This window comes from Ptiloglossa arizonensis, chromosome 7 (assembly GCF_051014685.1).
Source record: "Ptiloglossa arizonensis isolate GNS036 chromosome 7, iyPtiAriz1_principal, whole genome shotgun sequence".
NCBI classification, from domain to species: domain Eukaryota; kingdom Metazoa; phylum Arthropoda; class Insecta; order Hymenoptera; family Colletidae; genus Ptiloglossa; species Ptiloglossa arizonensis.
In genome coordinates this window covers 18,911,082-18,933,710 of record NC_135054.1, presented here as the reverse complement: position 1 = coordinate 18,933,710, position 22,629 = coordinate 18,911,082, and the positions used below count along the sequence as shown (strand labels likewise).

Sequence of the window (22,629 nt, the reverse complement as noted above, 5' to 3'; positions counted from 1 at the left end):
TCCTGTAAAGTAATTACAGTCCAAGAACTCGACAGAACTTTAATTATTTCGGTTCCGAAACTTAAATTACGCGTCCATTGTAACGAGAATATCGCAACGAACGGTTCGAAAGATAAACAAAGAAATCTTGCAAAATAGTTGCAGCTCGAAAAATTCTCCAAACCTCGTGGAATATAGTGTAGTTCGCAGTTCGCACCTCGGCGTTCTCAGCCTTTGGCAATTGCTCGTTTGCGCGACGATAAACGAAACGACTTGCCGCTTAGAAATTCCTTTCAAGCAGCTCCCGGTTGTTCTGGGCGGCGGTAGGACGAGAGGAGACGAGAGGGTGGCATTTTTCGACGAGTGTCGACGAGCTTCCCAAATTATCGATTTGGCAACGGTTCCGGTGAACAGATAGCTGAACGACGTTGACCCATTTTCGTTGGGTAGAAACGCCCTCCTTGTTAAGACTAACGCGCTAAAGCAAGTGTACATAACGGACGTAATCCTCTTAGCTGCTGAAGGCGCGAGAAAGATTGAGAACTTTCACGATGCTGGCAAATAAACGTTAAAGATAATTCACGAGCTCGGTGGCGAGCCCACTATTCCCCTCGTAACACTCTCGCCACGGTTCGAGTCGTTGAAAGATACAAAATCGTCGGAATATTTGAAATTGCACGCCGCGGGTGCGATACAACCAAGGAACTCGAATTAAAAAGTAAATTGACACGAGATGAGAAATAACGGCACCGGTGAATAGAGAAATTAGTGTACCGAAACGTCGGGGCATTGTTGTACGCTGTATTTCGATATGGGACAATCGGAGTATTGGTGTTTGGGGCCATTGTGATACAGATTAGGCCATTTAGTGGTATTACAGGTAAGAGGATATTGGATTTCAATATGGGAGGTAATAATGATTTTGACTTAATTAGATGTGACTTCTGCGTCGAGATCGTAGTCGTGTCGTTTTCTCGCGCGGTACTGATTTACCGAAAGAAACCAATCGGGGTAATTTTATTTTATTTTTAATTCGATATTTTCTAATTTCATTAAGTAATACTTCATCTACAACTTCGAGGGTAGTTTTCATCCCTTAAAAATAAATTACTGGAAAAGGAATACCAATATTTTTTCAATACTCCATTCGTTAAGTTCCGTAAAATTCTGGGTATTGTCGATCGAGTGATCCTCCCCTCGCAAGTATCGTTTCTCTCGAGTGATCGTTCACTTTGTAAAATTACAGCGATCAGTCACACTGTCACTCGGTAATTCTAATTAACGATCTCCAAGAATCTCCATTCCTGAGACGAGACTGTTGAGCATCTTCCAGCGGAGATCCCGAACGGATGAAAACGGACGAAGGAGGAAATCGAAAGAAATTTCCCAACTAACCTAATAATACCGGCGTGTTTAGCATCGTCGTCGTCGCCGCGGTGTGTATGAACCCGGCGAATAATTCGAGAGTACACAGACAGGGAGCCGGTATTGCGCGAAATTGCCGGGAATAATATAGAAATTTACATTTAATTTCGCGGAACGGTGGCGAGCGGTTGGCTGGAAGAAGAATCGCGGGAGAATAGAACGCGAAACGTGCAACGCATCCCTTACACGCGAACCGTTGGGGGTGTGACCGCCCCTTGGTTTGAATTTTCAGACGATTTTCTCATTTGCACGATCGTCGATAAATTAATTTTCCGACGAACACGCCAATTAACCGGCCGTTCGGCCTCTCGAAATGAATTCTTTTGTTCCATTCGCGGCTCGGTTTCGAACTTTCGAAAATTGGCTCCCCTTTGTCGAACGAGCGAGCCCTGCCGTCCATTACTGTGATTTTTAACGAAAGAGAAACGCGCAATTTTTCCAATTTGTCCCGAATTGTACCCGGTTGATTCGTAATTACATATTTTCGTTATCACTGTGTCTCGTAAGCTTGAAAATTCGATCGGGTACGATCGATCGTTAATATCTGTCGGCACACGCGCGCAGTTCGTTTGAAATTATTATAACGTCGAACGGAGGGGATTTATTGCTGTTTTTCGTAATACGCGCGCCTACGTGAATTATTTCATCGATCAATTGTACTCGTAGGACAAAGACACGCGGAGCCCGTGTGTCCGGATTAATTTATTTCGTCGTGAAATTTCTGACCAGGGGCCGAGAATAAAGTCAAATTGTTCGAATTTTGAATAATCAATCTGAAAAATTTCACCAATTCGTTTTTAAACCTGTTCAAGGAGCGATGATTGTGTTTCGGTAGGGGAGGAGAAAAAAGAGATCAAAAAAGATTATTGAAATTACATCGAGTATCGCAGGGATCTAGAAATCTGGAATACAAAGCTCATGATTCACGATCCAGGATTTACCGAGCACCGATTTAAGCGTGCAAAATTTCCCCGCTGTTTTGACTCGAGATTGCGGTAAAAGCCCTCGTGCTTTTAATCCGAAGTTGTAAAAATCCACGCGGCGCACAAAAGTTGCCTTTTAAAGACGATTTTTTCCCCGTGAAAATGGAATAACGAGACGTCGTCGTCGGAGATTTTTTTTTTTTTTTGCACCCGTCAAGTGGGCGAAAAATGAGAGGACCGTAAAAAGCATAGAAAATGAACCGCACAAAAGAAATCGTAAAAGGGAATAAAACCGCAAGGTTCGCGCTGAAATTAATAGGAACTTTGAGTCACGGATGTTGATCCGTGTAGCGCGTCAACTTTAAACGTTGAGTGTGGACCCTACGAAAGCTTTTCGAATAAAATTCACAATGCAACGTGGAAGTATTTTTCGAAAAAAAACTCCCCGGTGAACATTTTTGGGAACACTTTGTCGAAATGATCGCGCGGATCGTATCGAATATTTTCATTTTTCATTCGAGACGGTTATCCAGAATTTTGGACGAGAAATTACAAACCAAAGTAGATTCGTTTGGAAAAATCTCATCGTGAATTATACGATTTTTCCTTCAAGATTATTAAGCGAGACTCTGATCGAGAAAGATAATATGATCAAAGTGTTCTTTGAGAAGAAAAAAAAAAAAACCAAGCGATCGTTTATTCGTCAGAGGGATTGTTAATAAATTGTCTGTCGTTCTCCCGTGCATTGAACCCCTCGCGCTCAATTTCGGGGCACTTCGCGATGATCGATGAAAACGAGGTTTAAAGCAACGCTTACGTTCTAAACAATGCACGCTGAATATGCATGCACGATTCTCAATTTCCCGAGATAATATATTGCCCTGCAATTTTCTGGAGTTCGCTTTGGAATAACGCGTGATTGATGATCTTTTCGGAGGTATTGCCGAACGTATTCGTGGCTTTTCGTTGGAAAACTTCGTTACGTTCGGTACCATCCTCTGCAATGCATCGATGCACGGAATACCTTGCTTACAATGCGATTCGGAGTAGTCTTCATTTAAATATACAGGGCGAAGGAGCATTAACTTGTCCGTATTTTGATTTGTGCAATTTCTGGCGCACGAATATTTAACAAATATCGATGTAACTTTACGTATAACTAGGTAGGAGGGAACGACCCGAACAGAGTTGCAAGTTACAAAAAGAAACACCAACGTAGTTCCTTTCTTGACAAAATTAATTATACGAATCCAAACGAATAACAACGGATCAAGGGTTAGACGAGAATATTACGATTGAAATTGTTAATATTTTCCGATAATAGATGGTAAACTGACACGAATAAATGCACGTCTGTGTACCTACACGGTGAATAAAATTTATAATTTTATTTATGAGCTATGGAGAGGAATTTTAGAAACGCGAGAGAATGTTTCTATTTATCTGGATTTATTAGCTTCTACCTCGGAAGAATAATTCTTCTCTCGTTTTACATTTATTTCGGAGAGGAACGCAGTAAATTCTACAATTTTCAAAGTTGCCAAAACAATCGGAGCAAAATAAGTAATATTTATTCTTTGTTTAATCGCGTTATTTAATTTTCTAAGACGTAGTCTCGCGTATTAGAAATCTGTTCTCGCTATGACGTCTTAGGCAACGAATTATGAACGACTGGATCGATTAGGTCGCGATTTAGGCGATCTGAAGGACCCCTAATTACACTTCCGACGTCGACTATCGCACTGTTCGCTCATACGCGTAAAACATTAACGATAAGATCGCGTTTGCAATTTTTTCCGCCCGCTATCGTGGCCAACGAGTCGCGTACAAACATTCCCCGCGCACGCAATCGCGTCACGCGAACGCATCGTCAAAAAAAAAAAAAAAGAAGGAAAAAAAAATACCGAAAACAAAATAGCGTAGAGATATGTTGCGGTGCAGAGTCGGGAACTGATGCTGTTAGTTCTTTTATCGTGGACTGAACAGCGTTCGGGCAGGAAATATTGGTCGGTCAAGGTCATCGAGCGGTTAACCCCCTTCCATCGTAACATTTAGCTACCACATCGCTTTATCTTTTACTCTTGTTAACCCCCCATTGCGTAACGTGACCCACTGAGAAACCAATAGAAACGAACCTTTGAAAGTTCACTGAGAAAGTTTCTTAAATATTTGTGAATAATTTTTTTATACTCACTTTGGTAATCTTTTTCACTTAGGGGGGTAACGGGGAATAGCAATAGCAGCCAGTGAGAGTGGGGGGAATTTAAATTTGAGTCACCGACCAATAGAAACTTTTAAAAGTTTACCACGACAGTATTCGATCAAATTTGAAAATTATATTTCATCCCAAGGGCCTATTTTTCGATACGATTATTCGTTAAAAAACTTCTGTTCGAAAGAACAAATCCACGGGGTTTCTAGGACCCCAAGATGGGGGAAAGCTTTCGAATTTGAATGACCAGTAGCTAAAAAAAAAAAATCCAGAACCCTGGAAACCTGGATACTTTTGTCAAAATCGGAGGATGTTCGAAACAATCCCGAGCAGATTTGCCAGCATCGTGGAAAGGAGAAGGACGAGGTCGCGTCGTTGCGGGGCGGGGCAACGCGCAGCTCGCGCAGTGGTAGGGGTAGTGTACGGCGCGGAGTGGGGGAACACGCGCGAAACTAGAATGGAAATAAACCAGCACCGGTCATATCCCATTTGATATTCAACCTCCGGAGTATCTGTCGCGCTGCGCTTCCGTGTCCCCTATTCTTCTCGTTACAATGGAACTGCTGAACGTTACTCGTTGATTTAAATTTTCCGGTACATGGGCGTGCACGACCGAGGCTGGATATAGCTCCCCCCCACTCGTCCCCTCTCGGTTCCAACCCTTCTTCAACGACCTCGCCACTCTTCGTTCGGCACAAAGCGCCGCGTCACTTTTGTCAGGCCGAAGTAAAAACGAGAAAAATGAACAAGCGAAAATTGCGACCGTGGGAGGTAGGTACGTGCTTCCCGAAACCGAGCCCTTTCCGTTTGAACGGAGTAACGATGGAATCAAATTTCGATATTTTTCGCACCTCCGCCCATTGATCTTGTTTCTTCTTTTTTTTTTCTCCTTCTGCTGCCTAACCGTGACTTTTTGACGCCTCCGCGGACCGATTCGTTGGTCAAAGGTTAACCGGTGGGCTTTCGATCGGTTATTTTTTTTTTTCTCGTCTTCCGTGGGGCAGGAAAATTCGTTTTTGAATTCCTTGTCATTTTACCGTTACTTGTAACCGGGGTGGAGTAATTTTCTTGTATCCTTTACCGCGGAACCGTGCGTTATTTTGGAACAAATCCTCTATAGAGATGCGTAAGGTTTTGATGCTCCTATGTTTCTTATCGTGGTGACTTATTGCACGATGAGTAGCTACTCTTTTTTTCGAATCATTATTGAAAAAATTACGATTAAAAAATATTCCAAAATAGTGATTTTTAAGTAAGAGAATATCCGTGGAAACTCGTCGAAGATTACAAAAATGTTTCTACCGGAATATTTTCCCTCTTGTGTCTCGTTTCACGAATAGTTCTTTCCACCATCGACGAATAATCCTTTCGCAACAGTTATTAAAAAATTCGCGATCGAAAAGTATTTTTCCCCGTCGAGAAGAAAAATTTATCCGGAGAATCGTACACGTGATAAAAATCACGGAATTTTTTCCATTAAAATTCTTCGAAACGTTTGTTGCCACTGTCGTTGAACGAGAGGTTTTTAAGTAAGAAAATATTCGTAGAGACTCGTCGAAAAATTATAAAAATGTTTTCACCGGAATATTTTCGCTTTTTCTCGCGGGTAAGCCGCGGACATTTTGAAGTACATTTTATTCGGTAATTAATTTAGAAATGGGAGCACGGCGAAACAACGCGTTACGGTATTCGAAATTTCTGTCCAAATTTAAACGACCGTGCCGTCCAGTTTTCACGACCGTGGACGTTATTCAGAGTTAAGCGCACGAGAATCCCGCTGATGTACAAAACGCCAGGAATGTAATTCAAGAAACGGAACCTTGTTATATCGTTCGCATGCCGCGGAACACGTACAGCCGCATCACTTTAGCCGGCCGAAGGGACGGCAGGAAAATGCACCGCGGGGGAAAAAAGAGGAACGTATTCGTGACATCGTGAAACTGGATTCCGCTTCATTTCCATGTAAAATTAACGGCGGACAAGCTTAAAAATTTCGGATTTACCCGCCCGGCCCGCTGTTTTCTCTGGAAATTACATTTAAAGGACGGAAATCCGGCCCCTCGAAGTGCCGAATTCCCTTTGATTATTCGCCCCGTAACTGGAACGCGACCGAACTCGAAAAGAAAAAAAGGAAGAGAAATCTTCGAGCCAAAATTGGGAGAACATTCGAAGTGATTGTTCTTATTACCGTTTCGCCCGAAACGAACCTTGTCTGTATTAAAATCGCGTTCTTCGGGATCGTGTTAGCACACGATTGTTCGATTGGATGATAATTTGATCGTGATATTTTTGAAAACTGGGGTCACTTTTTAAGGGGAATTTTAAGAGCCTTAACTCAAATTTTCCACTTTGGAATTATCTTCGGAGTTAACAAGAATTATCGACACGAAATAAAAATTAGAAAGGTAGGACTTTCCATTACTTTTCTGTTTTGTAGAATATATTTAAATTTACGTAAAAAAATATCGCTAATTTCGATTGAATAACCCAAAATGTTGAATCGAGGTTTCGAAATCCCTTCTTTAAAATACAAATTTATTAAAAAGAAATTCTACGGTAGATACACGTAACAGCTTGTAAACTCGAGAAAAATAAGCAATCTCCGCTGATCCTCTTTCACCGTGGAACGGACTGTAAATAACCCTTTCCAAGGTCGCTTTTACAAGGAACTCAAAGGCAAGAGTCCTTTGGACGATTCTCCGAGGATGATCGAATCCCCCGTGAACAACGTCTTCCTAATAACCCGGAAGATAGCGGTTTCTCCCGAAAAGAGGGAGCCTCCTTCGCGGGTTCCCAAGGCGCTCGATTCTCCTCCGGCATCCTCGTACTGGTACCGAGGGCACCAGGCGCCCTGATTACAAGAAGTTAAACCTCCGTTCGACAATTGCCTCCGCGTAAAATCGCGATTAATCTCCGCGCGGGACGTCCGTTTCGTTTCCAGGAATACGTGTCCGGTCTCCGCCCCCTTTACCCCCACTCCACGGCTCGCCACAGACGTCGAAGAATCGCGCTGACGTCACTGGAATATATCATCCCCCGAAGAAGCTGGCCAGCCGCGTACATCGCCATACCAGACAAGAGAACCGAACCAGCGAGCGAGCGAGCGAGCGAGCGAGCAGGCGGCAGCCGCTGTCACGGAAGCGGAGGCAGAGTCAAGAATTTAGTTTGGTGAAACGGAAGACCTAGCCGTAATGAGTTTCCTATTAGATTTGGCTGCCCCGGTTGCCTGGCAACCCCACACTGGAACTTTCAATCCCTTCGGCGTGGCCTCGCAGCCAAACATGCCGCCCCCTCTTCTTTATTCTCTTTGGGTCCGGTCGATGCATCGAGATCAAACTTCGAACCCTCGCGACTTTCGGTACGGTTGTAATCGCCTGGGTAATTAGGTCTGCCCGATGGTTGGTCCAGGATCGTTGGTGTCGAGGAAGGAAAATCGAGTTCCTTCTTCGTTCGGAGTTCTTCGAACGGAGATTTCTTCCTTGGGGTGGGAGGTTTACACCGGTGGAGGATGTTTAGCGATTCTTTTTGGAGAGATTTAAGCGGAGCGAGGATCAAACTTTGAGTTCTTCGAAGGAAAGTTTCTGCTATTGGACGAGTCTGAGACTGAGGGATGAATTACTTGTATGGGGATTGAGGTCGAGTTTCAATAATCCGAACCATGTAAACGAAGGTTTGTACCGTTAACGGACTCTGAGACAGGGGGATGTATTTTAAAAAATTCTTTTTACAGAGGTCGAGATTGAGTTTCGGTAATCCACACGGTGTAAAGATCGAGCCTCGAGCACGTCAGGGAGTGAAATTTGACGCTTCGTGGCTCACCAGAAGACTTACAATGAAATTCTAGACAGGAATCATTCTATAGGGTGCATCGAAAAATTAGGTGCTACAGTTAACTCTCCCGTGGTGTTCTCTAAAACGATCTCGCAATAATCGATCTCCTCAATATAAGTAAATACACTTACAAAAACGTGAGAAAAATAAATCTGATAGAACCCCCAGGAAAACAAATGATCGATAAATTCTAGAAGTATACCTCAACTTACAAGAAGGTATGTTACTCCCGACTCGTTAAACCATCCAATAATTCAAACGAACCCCATTCGTTGAGTATCTCGAGCGAAAGAATAGGGATGAAATTGTCAAGTACGACCTTGACACGACGAATAAAACTTTCCACCATCGACGTCACGAGAATACGTTTCCGAACGAGCCGTAAAGACTCCTTTCGACGCGGCACGGTCGAATAATTTCGCGAGGCAATATTACAGCCCCCGTGTTTGGCTGGTGTTTTTCACTCTTCGGGCCAGATGTGGGGGAGAGGAACAGCAAACCAGAAACGAGCAACTAGTTTCACCTGACTCCGGTGAGATACACAGTCGCCACGCTAATGACTATGCTCGTCTCACCGGCGAAGGTTCTGGCTGCGTTCGCACCCCTCCGACCAAGTTCTCTACGCACGTAATTAAGGCAACGCTCGCAGCGCTAACGATCGGCTTCTGTGTCGTTTCCAACCTGCAAACGGGCGGGGGGAGACGAGTATCCAGAAACTGGGTGACAAAGTTTAACTCGCTCGCGTTCGTCAAGGGATCGAAATTAATTCAACCCCTCTACCTAGACATTGTCTGTTGCTCGCGAGTGAAATGGCTCGGGGGCCACGAAATAGGATTTTCTTCGTTGAAGCTTGCTTTGAGACGGTTTTCCACCTTCTTCGCGTGGTAATTGACACTGTTGAGCGCGTGGTTCGCGGAATTTCTTGGCAGACGGTTGACGGAGCTTCGTGCCACACTCTGGGTGGAATTGAGAACGTACCGATTAATTGACTTTGAGCGCGACGAGGGAAGCTCGCCAGATTTTCATTGCGTTGCTTTCAAGGTTCGTGAGTGAAAATTTACTGGGAGTGTTGCACACGGATCGACTTTGTTTGAAATCAACTCCATCGTCATCCGCGAAGAGAGAATACGTCGAGTGAACATTTTTCCGATTGCAATGGTAAGCGAGATCGAAATCTTTTCGAGTGGTGGGGGTTTGAAATATTTGGAAGTAGTTCTGTGTGTGTTTCTTTTTTCTTTTTTTGTTTTTGGATATTTTGGTCGAAATCGAGACAACTTTTCCGTACACATTTTGCACACTCATTTTTTTTGTACGGATAAAAATATTTTCACGAAAGAGTGACTTGGAAGCCCTCGCTGTCAATGTTGACCCCGGACGAAGTGGGATTTATCGTCTGTGAAACAGCAACCCCTGTTTCAGAGGATCCTTTGGTTAATCAATTTTCCCGGTGGCAATACCAAAGGAAACGTAGAGCGATAAAATGTCATACCTATATCCACCCTTGACAATTTCTAACAGTATTTCGCGAGTAGAACTTCTAAACTTTGTACGAAATTGATAACCCGGTACAGGAAATTTATTGCTCGTTGTATTGCACTTAAAATATTCCGTTCTATTAATAATTGCTCAATATTTCTTAAGAACTGTACCGAGAGTAGGTTGCTCGTGAGATATTTCAAATCTTCCGTTCAATTAACAATTGCTCCATATTTGTTAAGAATTGTACCGAAAGTAGGTTCCTCGCGAGATATTTCAAATCGTCCGTTCAATTAATAATTGCCCGATATTTGTTAAGAATTGCGACGGAAGTGGATTCCTCGCGAAATATTTTACGATCGAACGAGTAAGAGAAAAGGAAACTCACCCAAAATGCCGAGTCTGTAATTTATGGTTACAACGACGACGCTACCGTAGCTCGCCAGGACGCTGCCATCGTAGGGGTTGCCGCTGCTCCATTCGTAGCTTTCCCCATGCACGAACACGATCACCGGGTATCTCCTTCCGGCCCCGTCCCTCGCGCCAGCTGTAATCAATAAAATTATCTGGTGATCGATCGGCACCGCTGACACTTGATAGTTCACGTCGCGTATCCTTAAAGGGCCATTTTTCAAAGGCGTCGCTCTATAAAGTTTTGACGGCGCCGTAAAGGATTATCAGCGGGCTCCCGTGCACGTCGTTTGCTTCCACGAGAGGATCTTGAGCGACGACGAAATAGTTGGCCGATTCGGTAACAAATTGTCGCTAGTTAACCTTAACCGCGGCCCCTCGGTTGCGACGCCTTTGCGACTTACACCGCCTATCAAAAGTTATGGACAGTTTCGCGCGCCTCAACTAGCGATAACGCATCCATTTCGCGTACTGTACGCTTACAGGTACGTATATAACATCACGATATCTCGAATTTCTTGAACGTATCCGCGGACTTTTGACGTTTGATCGGTAGCGAGCATTGGCGTAACTTCTACGAGCCATAAAGGATGAACTTCAGGTGGCTACAATGACACGATATTTCAAATTTTATAGATACATCTCGAGACATTTTATTTCGATCGGTAGGGTACATTGGCGTAGTTTCTGCGCGAGACAAATTTCAGTTGAAATCAGTGTTACGTTGTTTCAAATGTTTTAAGAACGCTTCGAGACATTTTTCCACTTTTAAATTCCACGATACATTGGCGCGTAGCTCCGATACACGACCAGCGACAAACTCAAAGTGCGCGCGAACGTTCCACGATGCTCTAAATTCTTCAAAAGAAGCTACACACTTGTGACTTTGCGTTTCCATCGCGCATTGGCGTAGCTTCAATGCGCATCAAGCGACAAACTCAAAATACGCGCGAATACTTTAAATTCTTTGAGAGAATCTTCGTAACTTGTGACTTTTGATTTCCGCAGTGCATTGGCGTAGCTTCGACGCGCGATAAACGAGAAACTTTACAAGCGGTTCGATGATTTCCCCATCGATACGCGGCCCGGAGCGAGGTTAATATTTCACCATCGGTCAGGCTTTTCTCGCCCAGAAGCCCGCGACTCGACCCTTCGTTTCAGCGAGCGTCGATTTATCGACCCGTGAATGTCGATTAACTTTTCGCGGCACTGTCGGAGATCCCAGCCAGAGAGGCGGCATTGTGACACTGGTCATTAAGTCTCTTTGATTTTTCTCTTCAACGGAGTGTCTCTTTATGCGCCACTTCCATGACTGGTCATTAAGGGTGCTCACGGTGGATTTCGAGATTGAGAAGCATTTAGAGACCCCGCTTTGCCCTCGTTGATTGTTCAGCTCCCGCAGAGTTCTCCAAGTCGATTATTTAGCAAATGGGAACTTAATTCACGAGCAAACGATTTATTTATCAAACGGCAACGATCAAATATAAAACACAATTGAAAGGTACACTCTGAAAATATCTCACGTATTACGAATCGAGTCTACTGTTAGACGAAATCCGTTTAAAATTAAACACACGAACGCGTCGAGCAGACATTGTTAATATTTGATCAATTGCGCCCTTCGTGTTTCACCGACCGCGATCGATCGATTTTTTTAAAAAAAAAGCGTACAAATAAAAGCAGGTATAATTTCCCAAGTATTTCTCCCGGTACGTGAGTCGTCGTTTTTCAGTTAATAAATTTCCTCGTGCTTGGGAAGAAATTCATGCGCGGCAAAGGGTTAAAATCTGAAGAATTCGATACGATTGAATGCTGGTGGAAAGGGCACTCGATGATCGTGGCGCATCTATGGAACGCGATATCGATTCGCAGCCGCGCGACTGGCTACGTCTCGATTTACGATATTTCGGTGGACAATGCACGAATGAATTTAAAAACCCTCGAAGCTTTACGGGTCGGCTGGCTACGTTTTACGCTGGCTGAGTCCGACGTTAAATACTTTCCATATGATCGGAAGTCTTTAGAATGCAGTGACGCTAAAAAATTCTATGGTACCACGTTCCCACGGAAATATCCACCCTATGGAGGCTCGGAGCATTATTAAACCTTGATAAAATTCCGATATCAACAAATCGACGATACTTACATATTTTATGCTAACGAATATATTCATGGAGAATTTTTCGTTCCGTAATCTGAGCTCGAGATAAAATAAAGACTCGGGTGGGGGTGTGGGGAGGGATGGAGAGGCAGGAAGGTGGGACGGAATGAATTAATATTGCATCGTCGTCGTTGACGGTGGAACATTTCATTTTTATCAATTTCCAACGAAACCAGGGGATACGCGTTAATAAAAATGCTGTGTCGATTCCGGTGCACGGAAATATTCATACGAGTTGGTTAATATATTTTAAAATACGTTTTCTTGCACGCTGCAGATTCAGGTTACCCGGCATTACCGGCGACCGTATTGCTGCTTCTTTTTCTATTCGAGCGTATAAAGTCGCGGGTAATAATAATAATAATAATAATGATAACGTCATTATTGCACCGTGTAAAGGGAAAGGTACGTGCAAAGAGCGGTGTAAAAAGGCGAGGCAAAACACGAGACGAGGCTGCGTCGTTATTAAGCCCAACCTATATTGATAAGGAGAAAGGAGTTGAAGATTTGCGAACAGATACGCATAATTAAACTTGGGCTGACGTAAATCCGGAATTTCCATCTGCCCAATTAAATATACTAAACTGGCTGCTAATAGATGCTCAGTTATTAAGCGTAATTCTGCAAATGGACCGTAATTGCGGTTAGTGCTCTGTGTACGTAGAATGACGCCATTTTGTATGTTGCAATTCTCGAGAATATTCACTGCAGCTTTTTCCGTGACAACAATCGAGGAATTTTTCGGAAAACGGACCCTCAAGATGAATCGGTGAAGTTTCAATTTTTTGAAATACACAGTTACCTTCGAATTGATAGCTATTGTAAATAACTATTAAAAAGATATGTTCTACTTTCATGAATTGTAAAATATGAATTTATTATATTCAATAATGCTACTTGGAAGACAGAATCGATTGTAGCGTCGATGTACAAGATTCGATGATAAGTACTGTGCCGAATTGAGAAATTGATCTTTGGAAGGAGATTCAGACCGTATTGAGTCAGACGTTTTAATCGAACTTTGGAGGCCCACGTTTGAGCAACACTTGTTCGATATTGTCCATATTCTCCTTACACATGGTACTACGTTCCTTTTAATTCAGGAGCCATCTTTCCAGCTCCCATACTAGCCATAATTGGTGGCTTTAAAACGAGATTTTAGGGTAATAGAAATTTCTTAAAAATTTCTTAAAAATTCCGAACAAATTATATCGTGTTCGGTCTCATTTTTATAGAAAAGGTCTGACAAATATAACAATGACATTTACATTAAAAAGAAACCAATAATAAAAAAAATTTCATTTTTGCAATAATATTGTTTCACCAACGTAAGCATTTATTTTATCGACTAGTGTTTCATAGCTAACCAACGGGTACCCTGAAATGTCACATTAATCACTCGACAGCTTCCAAAAGAGACCCTCCCCCTAATAGTGGGGGGTTAGCGTTTCACATTTATCGTGGGCTTTAATTTCACATTTATCGCAACAACATCGTACCGCACGAAACTTTGTCACAATGTACATAAATATACATAATATATGTACATAAATATCGGAATAACGAATTCATGATTTCATTTTCAAGACATTCAAAACGTGCGTGTCGTACTTCATGATGTTACTCTCAATGAAAGAATAACTCTGCGTTATTACTGCTACACAATGACTTTGTAGTGAACAAGAACACAATACCGATTCATTCCAAAACTGAACGGCACGCGATTCAAGTGGTAGTTGTGTAAAATAATCTTATTATTAGCTTATAATAAGATGTGCGTGTCTGTAAATATACGTGTTCATGGTATTGTTGAATACATGAATAAAGTTGTTCGCCCATACGGTTTTACATACACTATTATATAAACTTACCTTTCGAAAATTTATATTCTCGTTGCGAAAAAAAGACTGAGAAATATTTACACAACCACTTTAATTTCCAGTACATTGGCTTCTACGGGGCCAGGCGAGGCGAAGCGGGCGAGGCGGGGCGAGGCGGGGCGGGGCGGGGCGGGGAGGGGCGGGATGGTGTGGGTCAAATATATAAATTGATAAATAGATAGATATAGATAGATATAGATAGATATAGATAGATATAGATAGATATAGATAGATATAGATAGATATAGATAGATATAGATAGATATAGATAGATAGATAATAGATAATAGATGAATAAAGAAAGAAAGAAACAAACAAACAAACAAACAAAGACAGATAACTGTAAGTTGCAGTGCCACCTTTCTTTTAAATAGGAACATATATTTTACTCAGTACGATAAAGAACTTTATACAAAAGTATTAGGCCTGAGTAGCAGAGCGGAGCGGAGCATAGCGCGCCGGGCCGAGCAGGGTTAGGCCGCGCTGGACCGGCGCGGATCGGGCCAGGCCGGGCAGGCCGGGGCGGGCCGGAGCGGGGCGGAGCGGGGCGTGGCGGGGCCAGGCCGGGTCGGAGCGGGGCGGAGCGGGGCGGAGCGGGGCGGGGCGGGGCGGGGCGGAGCGGGGCGGGGCGGAGCGGGGCAGGGCGGAGCGGGGCAGGGCGGACCGGGATTGGACGGACCGGGATTGGACGGAGCGGGATGAAGCGGGGCGGATCGAAGTAGTGTGGACTAGAGCAGGCAGAGGGGTGCATTTCTTAAAAATTTCTTAAAGGAGATTTCATAGAAATCTCGTTTCAATATTCTACCAATTAAGAATAACGTAGTATACACACTTGGAAAGATGGCTCCTGGATCAAGGGGAACGTAGTGCCATCTACACTCTAAATTGTTAAAATGTTGGAAGAAAATTTGATCGAAGGAAGGTCCATAGATCTATAGATCCTTTCTCGAAGAGTTTCTCAATTTGGAAAAAGGATGGGGATGACGTACACGTATTACGGTTCCAGCCCCATCGGTGCTGCACACAATGGCTCGAGGGTGTTAATGTATTTCTATGGTGCATCGGTGATGCGAACAGGTTCTACGGTCCAGTGACGTGGGGTGCATTTGGTAAATGAAAGTGTTCCGCGAACCAAACGGAACGTCGTGTCACGGACTCTTTTGTTCGCAGTAAAAACAGGAGCATTAGCCCGGTCGTTTCGATTTAATGGCCGACTCTCGGAAAACATTAAAGATCCGGCTCGGTGTGCTTCGCGAACTCTCGTTAAAGCCCGCGTAAGTAGCTAAATTGCGTATCGCATTATTGACCGGGCATTGCGACGCCAATTTTAACGTCGCGGGGATCCTCGAAATGGAAACGATTTTGCATTAATGGCCGCGCCTCGATTGCCGCTCGAAGCTGAATCGTGCCTGGTCTTCCGTGAACGGCATTAGGTCGTCGAAAGGAAAATTTTCAAGGATGCTTCGATGCATCTAAATCTTCGTAACGAGCTGGTACTCCGCGCCGATACGTCTGCGAAATTTTTGCGAGAATATTTCTCCATTTTCCTTTTTCCCAATTATCGAGATCGTATTTCATTTTTTCAACCCGTCGAGTACACTCGAGCACGAGTAGCAACATTACCCTAGGTGCTCCGGTTAAAGGAAACATCGGATGTATCAAGTTTTTTCTTCCGCGAATAATTCTGTATTCTTTATTCAATTTTTACCTAAGTAATTTTTATGGGTGTAATTATCGCAAAATAAATTACACCGATTACACTCGAGTGTACGAATATTATTCTAGGTGCTCGGATTATAGGGAACATAATCACGAATAAAGTTTTTGGTTTCCGTGTCCTTTATTCGATCCATAAGCTTTCTCTTCGAATATTTCAAAATTTTTAGATTTGTATTGTTCTTTGGCTTATTGATTCGATTATAGTGAATAGAATCGTGTCTTCGAGAGTGAGACAATACGGCAACTCGAAAGCACCTATTTAGGTTCGCGTCTCCGAAAAATGAGGACTTCCGATTCGAGGACGCCCGAAAACGCGAGTGATTATCGTTTTAATCGGAAGTGTATTTCATCGAACGTTAATAATCCTCATTTCCCGGTTTCAAGTCCAATTTCCACCTATTGAATTCGAGGAGCCTACGTTTCAATGATCCCTGCCATGCCGATCGAATCCTTCGAACGTTACCCGCGGAGCATTATCTAGCGACACGCGACGTATCGCGACCCGAGGTAATTAAAACAGGGCTCACGGATGCGAGGGGAGTACGTCAATCGGATTTAGTATGCTAATACGGGGGCTGGAACACACGTGAGCATGATCGCTGCGGCTGGCAGCGGCGTAGGTCATAATTCAACAAATCACGCGCTACCACCGCCACTGTGAGCAATACTGTTCATACGATGCCGTACGATTTACTTTTCGAATCATTTCTCGGGCGCCCATGAAGAGACGGAAGATGGAGAGATAGCAAGAGAGAGAGAGAGAGAGAGAGAGAGAGAGAGAGGGAGCAAAACAGAAAAGTGGAAGAGAAAAACTAAAGAGAGAACTTACACAATTAGTATACACGTTATAGGACTGTTTCCTCGAAACGAGGGAAGCTGGAGAAAAAGAGAAGAATGGAAGAGAAAAAATAAGGAGACGAAACTGTACATGCTTCGTATACTTTTACATAAATTTTACAGGACTGTTTCCTTGAAACGAGGGACAGTGGAGAACAGTGAGAAGACTGGAAGAGAAACAATAAAGAGAAGACTTTGCATACTTTGTACACTTTTCTGAAGATTTTACAGAACTGTTTCCTTGAAACGAGGGACAGTGGAGAACAGTGAGAAGACTGGAAGAGAAAAAATAAAGAGAAGACTTTGCATACTTTGTACACTTCTCTGAAGATTTTACAGGACCCTTTCCTTGGAACGAGGGAAAGTGGAGAAGAAGAGAGAAGACCGGATGAGAAAAAATAAAGAGAGGACTTTACATACCGTATGTACTTTCGTGTACACTTCGCAGGACTATTTTCGAACGAACAAGAATTCCTCGTGAAATACAAGTCTCCGTGATAACCCGTCTTTGGTGTGTCTGTATTCGGCCATTTCTCAATGCTTAGTTCTCTCAGTTACTTTCGCTCAGCTTCCACTTTTATTCCACCGTCTCTCGGTCTCTGTCTCTCCCACGACCGTACATTTTCTTCTGATTGCTTCCTCCGGTTACTCGAGCTTACCTTTGATCTAGTTTCCCTCGTTCCCTGCTGTCTCCCCCCACTCAGAATCGCTCCCGTTGTTCCCTTTTATTCCGCCGTGTTTCTCGGGGTAACACTCGTCCCGACACACACACCAGAGCCGCGTGTACGTCCTCGAAATATTTTGCAGAACAGACTGCGCGGCTTTTTGGGAACTACACCCTTGCCCAATTTTGTCTCGCGTTTTATTGGACCCGAGGAGGAGCATTTTTGCGCCACTTATTACAGGGAATCTTCCCTCTTTCACCGTTTCTTCCGCGGTCGAACGGAAAACGTAGAAATTAAATCTCTCCGGCGAAGGAAATTTCAAGTATTGTTCATTGTTAACAACCAAGGGGTTGGAGAACGTATTCGAGCGACTCGCCTTTTGAATTTTTATCGAATAAATTTTCCAGTGTGTTCCATTACCGAGATGGTCGGTACGAAAGTGGCATAGAAATGGAAACTCACGGTATACGTGTCGTAAAACAGTTTAATTATGATAAGAAAGTCTGATAACATGCAAAAATCCTTATACCGTGCTTCCGCGTGGGAGTTTAGCATGGAAATATTCGAAGAGATTCTTCCGGGGTGTTATTAAATCGTAACCCTTGGCTATCAATGTTATTGTCACTTTACTTAAACAGATTCGAGATTTTTTTCGTACGTAAAGAGAAACGAAGGGAAGTGGTATTGAGAAAATCATTTCGGTGATCTCAACGTCGAATTTGGAAGCTTAACGTCGTCGTATTTCTAATTTAATTCGAGCAAGTGGATTAATCGATCATAGAACGGAAGCGACGACGGAATTAATATTTCATATTAAACAAGCGTTGTAAGAACAGAGCCGTTACCTTCGTCGTACGGTCGGCGTTGGTGCATGTACGTTGATTACGAAGAATAACAGTTTCTCGTTTACGAAAAATTATAAAAACTCGTATTTACAATAGCCCCGAGGAGTTTAACTTTCATTAGAACATTCTCGACCGTGTTCTTTCGCGCCTCTTTATTTTTCAAACGTGTCTATTCGATGGACATTTCGTCTCTTTCGCCCAAAGAAACTACCAATATAACACATCCTAGCAAACTCGCCGAGACAGCTACAAACACGAATTTTCGTAATAAATTCAAACTCAATACGTTTCGTTCGATGGTTCTCTCGTCTCTGGCTCGAACGTTCTCTATAAACGTTCCCTCAAACACGCTGGAACCGTTGCAAACAAACTTTTACGATCGATCGGTTGAAAATAAAACCGTGAATCGGCGAATTCGACGATTCTCCCCAGGAACACCGTTGCGCAATCTAACCGCGAGATTATTCATGAACGTCGCGTTTGATCGCGATCCTTCGTCAAACAGCGGGCATCAGTCTCGTCAACAGGGACCACTCGACGCGAGACAGAAGTTAGGGATCAAGGAGCGTTATCGCGAGACGCACGCCCGCGGGCAACGGTGATGGTGTTCGACGCTTGGAAGGAATTTAATCTGCTGGTAAATTTGCACGATCGATATTTTCGGCGCGGGCGATCCTCGATGATAAATTCAACGGACCGACGCGACTCGACGCGACTCGACGCGACTCGACGCGACCGGTCTGGGGCGGCGTTAAGGCGCGGGACATTCGATTTTATCGGAGCGTGCACGATACATTATTTCAGCCGGTGAATAAATTTGCCGGAGCACTGTCAATATTTGATACGATGTGCAAACAGTTTCGTGTGCCGGGAACGCCTCTAACGGACTTTACATATTCATAAAGCCGCGCGCTCCGCAGTTTGATCGCAGATGGTAAACGAGAAGTACGTAACCGCCCCTCCACCCGAACCTTTTCCGACCCTAACCCCTACACTGCGAAGCTACCGTCGAATTACTTTATTTCCGTGTCTCTGGTCGATCGTATTGCTTCGCTGGTCTCGAACGATGTCTTTCGATGGATAACGTCGGGATTATATCTTCGTAGAAATAATTCTTGCGCGTAACTGGAATTTAGGATTTATTTAGTGTACAAGTTCTTATTTATTATCTATTCGGTGAATGGTAAATAGGACTTTGAAAGGGATCGTGGTGTAAGTGTTTAAATGTAGCGTTGAAAAATTGATAATAGTATGTATTTCTCGTACGAAGAGTGTACACATTGAAAAGGAAAGAGAGTAACATTCGATGCGTCGCAGTCATGAAAATACGATCGTGAAATTTATTACAAGACTAATAAAAGTTTGTCACGGGGTACACCAATACGGCGTTCGCCTCCTCGGTTAATAAATCAAAATTTTTTCTCTTCTCCGTGGCAACATCTTCGAGTAATGGGTTCTTGGCCAGAGAGACGGTGGTATTAAATAAAAAAAAATATACCGTGTCCTGAATCTAAATGTATCGTCGACCTTTCTTTCGGTTGCTCCCCTCGAGAGGATGTGTACCAGATTCTAAAAACGAAGAATAAAAATGTAAACGGATAATCCGACCGAGCATCGGACTTCTTCGTTCAGCATCGGCTGTATCGAGGCATTGTTTCCACGTTTTTTTTTTTTTGGGAGTCTCGTGGCAAATAGTAGAGGAAAAATAGAGAATGATTTACGGTACTCTTCGGAGGTGTCTGAAAACAAAAGCTGTCGTCCCTGGAAAGGCGATTTTGCAGGAAATAAAAGGAACATTTCCCTCCAGTTCCCTTCAAACTTTTACGAACTTCATTTGGGATCGTGTTTCCTGATAAAACGGGGGGATGTATCTCCGAGAAGATTTTCTTAAAAGGAAGGGTCTGAAAGTAAGGAAGGTAAAAAATGTCGGACGAAACGAGCGAAGTTTCGTGTTCCAAGAGCAGAAGTTAATTTCGATATGCAACGTTGCTGCTTAATGCTACATGGATTTTAATACGGAATATGCAGTATAAAACGAGCAAAAGGATATTAAAGTCGCTCGACGAATAATTTACTGCTCGAAGCTTTTGCAGATCGGTGAATAATTTGTACGAATAACATGCCTGACATTTCGCTCGACCAGAATCAATGAAAATATTATATCGTTGCTTTCTCTTGTTTCGAAACGACATTCGGGATGTAATTATATTTAACCGTGGCGTAACGTCAATGTGCTTTGTCAATACAAATAAATATAAATTCCGACGATCAATTGAACAAACAGTGTGGTTTAATGCCGCACCATAAAATAGCTTCTGCGCCCAATTAATCGATTCATCGAAAATACATTCGGTAAAGATACTGTAATATTACCATACATTCAATCTTAGTTCCTGGAACAGTGGAATAGAAGAAAATTCCCTCTTAACTTAAACGCACCGTGTTTTGCGTACGGTGTATCTTTGTAAAGTATTCTTTCTATTAATGGAACATTTTCATTCGGAAATAACCACTCGGGGCTGCATTTAAAGATACAAAGAGTCTTTAAAGATAAAGTAAATTTCCTTCCGGGTTGTTATCCAATCTTCGGAAATACGAATAAGAATTTTTACCTCGACTAGAAATAGGCTAAACATCTACCAGGTTATCGCCGATCTTACGATTATCTAACTCTCGTTCATCGATTATTTAACTCTTTGAAAATTTCGTACCTTTTCAATACATTGACACACGCGGTAAGATGTTTTTCAACTCGTGAAAAATTACAAACTAGAAACCGAAAAAAAAAATCCAGGAGAGAAAAATATTAGATTCCTCGAGGAGGGGAAATGGTTGCACGTGTTTCGGCGAAAGTGCATCGCTTACCAAAATATGGTGTATTTGACATTTTGGGGTAACTTGTTCCCAGAATATGCTTCAAATCAAATTTCTCTACTTGTCTTACTCTAAAGATTCTCTACTTGTCTTACTCCAAAGATTCTCTACTTGTCTTACTCTAAAGATTCGTGTGGTTCGAAGAGTTGAAGATACGGGAATTATTTTTGGGGTACCCGGTACAATATTATTCGACGCCCCAAGGGGACATTTTCCGGGCCAAGAGATTTGTCCAGTTCCCTTCCCAATAGGAAAACTGCTGAAACCGTACGAATCTTGCGTTCCTCGAACATGTAACCGCGACCGTATTTACGAACTCATATCCCAGCGCGAATAACACGCAGGCGGCTCCTTCACCGCCATCGCTGAAGGGGGTTATTCTTTACGATGTACCGGAAGCACCGAACGTGACGACACTTGGAGCTTCTGTGCCGTTTTAAGGTCCGTCTCCACGAGCCACCCCCTCGCCCAACCCTCCATCGCTCTTTGGAGGGTCGCTGGACGAGATAAAGGAGACCCCTTTTGGTTGCAACGATGCACGTACGGTCGTCAGCGACGAAACTTTTACAACTTTCGAATTGAATTTCATAAATCTCGAAATCGTTGTCTCGCGGACGCGTTTCCGTGCGAGACGTGCCTTTTTATTAGGGCGGTCTTTCAATTACAACGTGGAGCTCGTTCCTCGAGTATTAATCAATGATTTCGCACGGGGAGGAAGTATCCCCTAGTGACGTCGGATTTATACGACAGAATACGTAAAGTTGCGTTTTGTTTTTAAAATAGATACGTGTACACAGAAGACGTTTTCTATACAGCGAAGTTAATGTACTTGGACGTACTAAACGAAATTCAATACCCAAAGTTCGTATCATGGGGTTGGAATATCACTCGCGAGTTGTAACGTTGATGCATCATACTTGCGAGATATTCGTTGTTTGTGAGCTTGTTTTGAACGTCGAAATAAGCACTTGAAAGTTTTGAAAATTTATAGTTGGAAGCTGGAAAGATGACATTGGATCAAGAGGAATGTAGTACCATGCGTAAGGGGAACGAGGACAGTGTCTGGTGTCATGGTCAGACACAGAGTTTACCAAGGCTGGCTACAATGTCTGACCCAGTACGGTTCGTGATTCCTATCAGAGGTTAATTTCTTATCTTCGCATAGTACGTATTTTGTTTATATTTCATATTTAAATCGTGCCAAATCGTCTCAAAATCGAACAAAATAAATATCGTGCTCTTGTCATCGACACGTACAATTCTCTTGAGCTGCAAATTTCTTATGCTACACGTTATCGTAACACCGTCTACATTATCTTTCCTATAAAAATCTAAATTAAACATAAAATATAATACAATACACGAGAGATTTGACAATTAACCGTACCTTT

General features: G+C 43.0%; 1 protein-coding gene across 1 annotated transcript in view; it reads right to left on the bottom strand.

Annotated features, from left to right (window-relative positions):
* Positions 1-22,629, bottom strand: part of Nlg3 (Neuroligin 3) — a 438,180-nt gene that overhangs the window by 53,956 nt on the left and 361,595 nt on the right. The window contains exon 2 of the mRNA XM_076316451.1: positions 10,235-10,393. Coding sequence (XP_076172566.1) covers positions 10,235-10,393 — 159 coding nt within the window. The remainder of the gene's footprint in view (positions 1-10,234; positions 10,394-22,629) is intronic.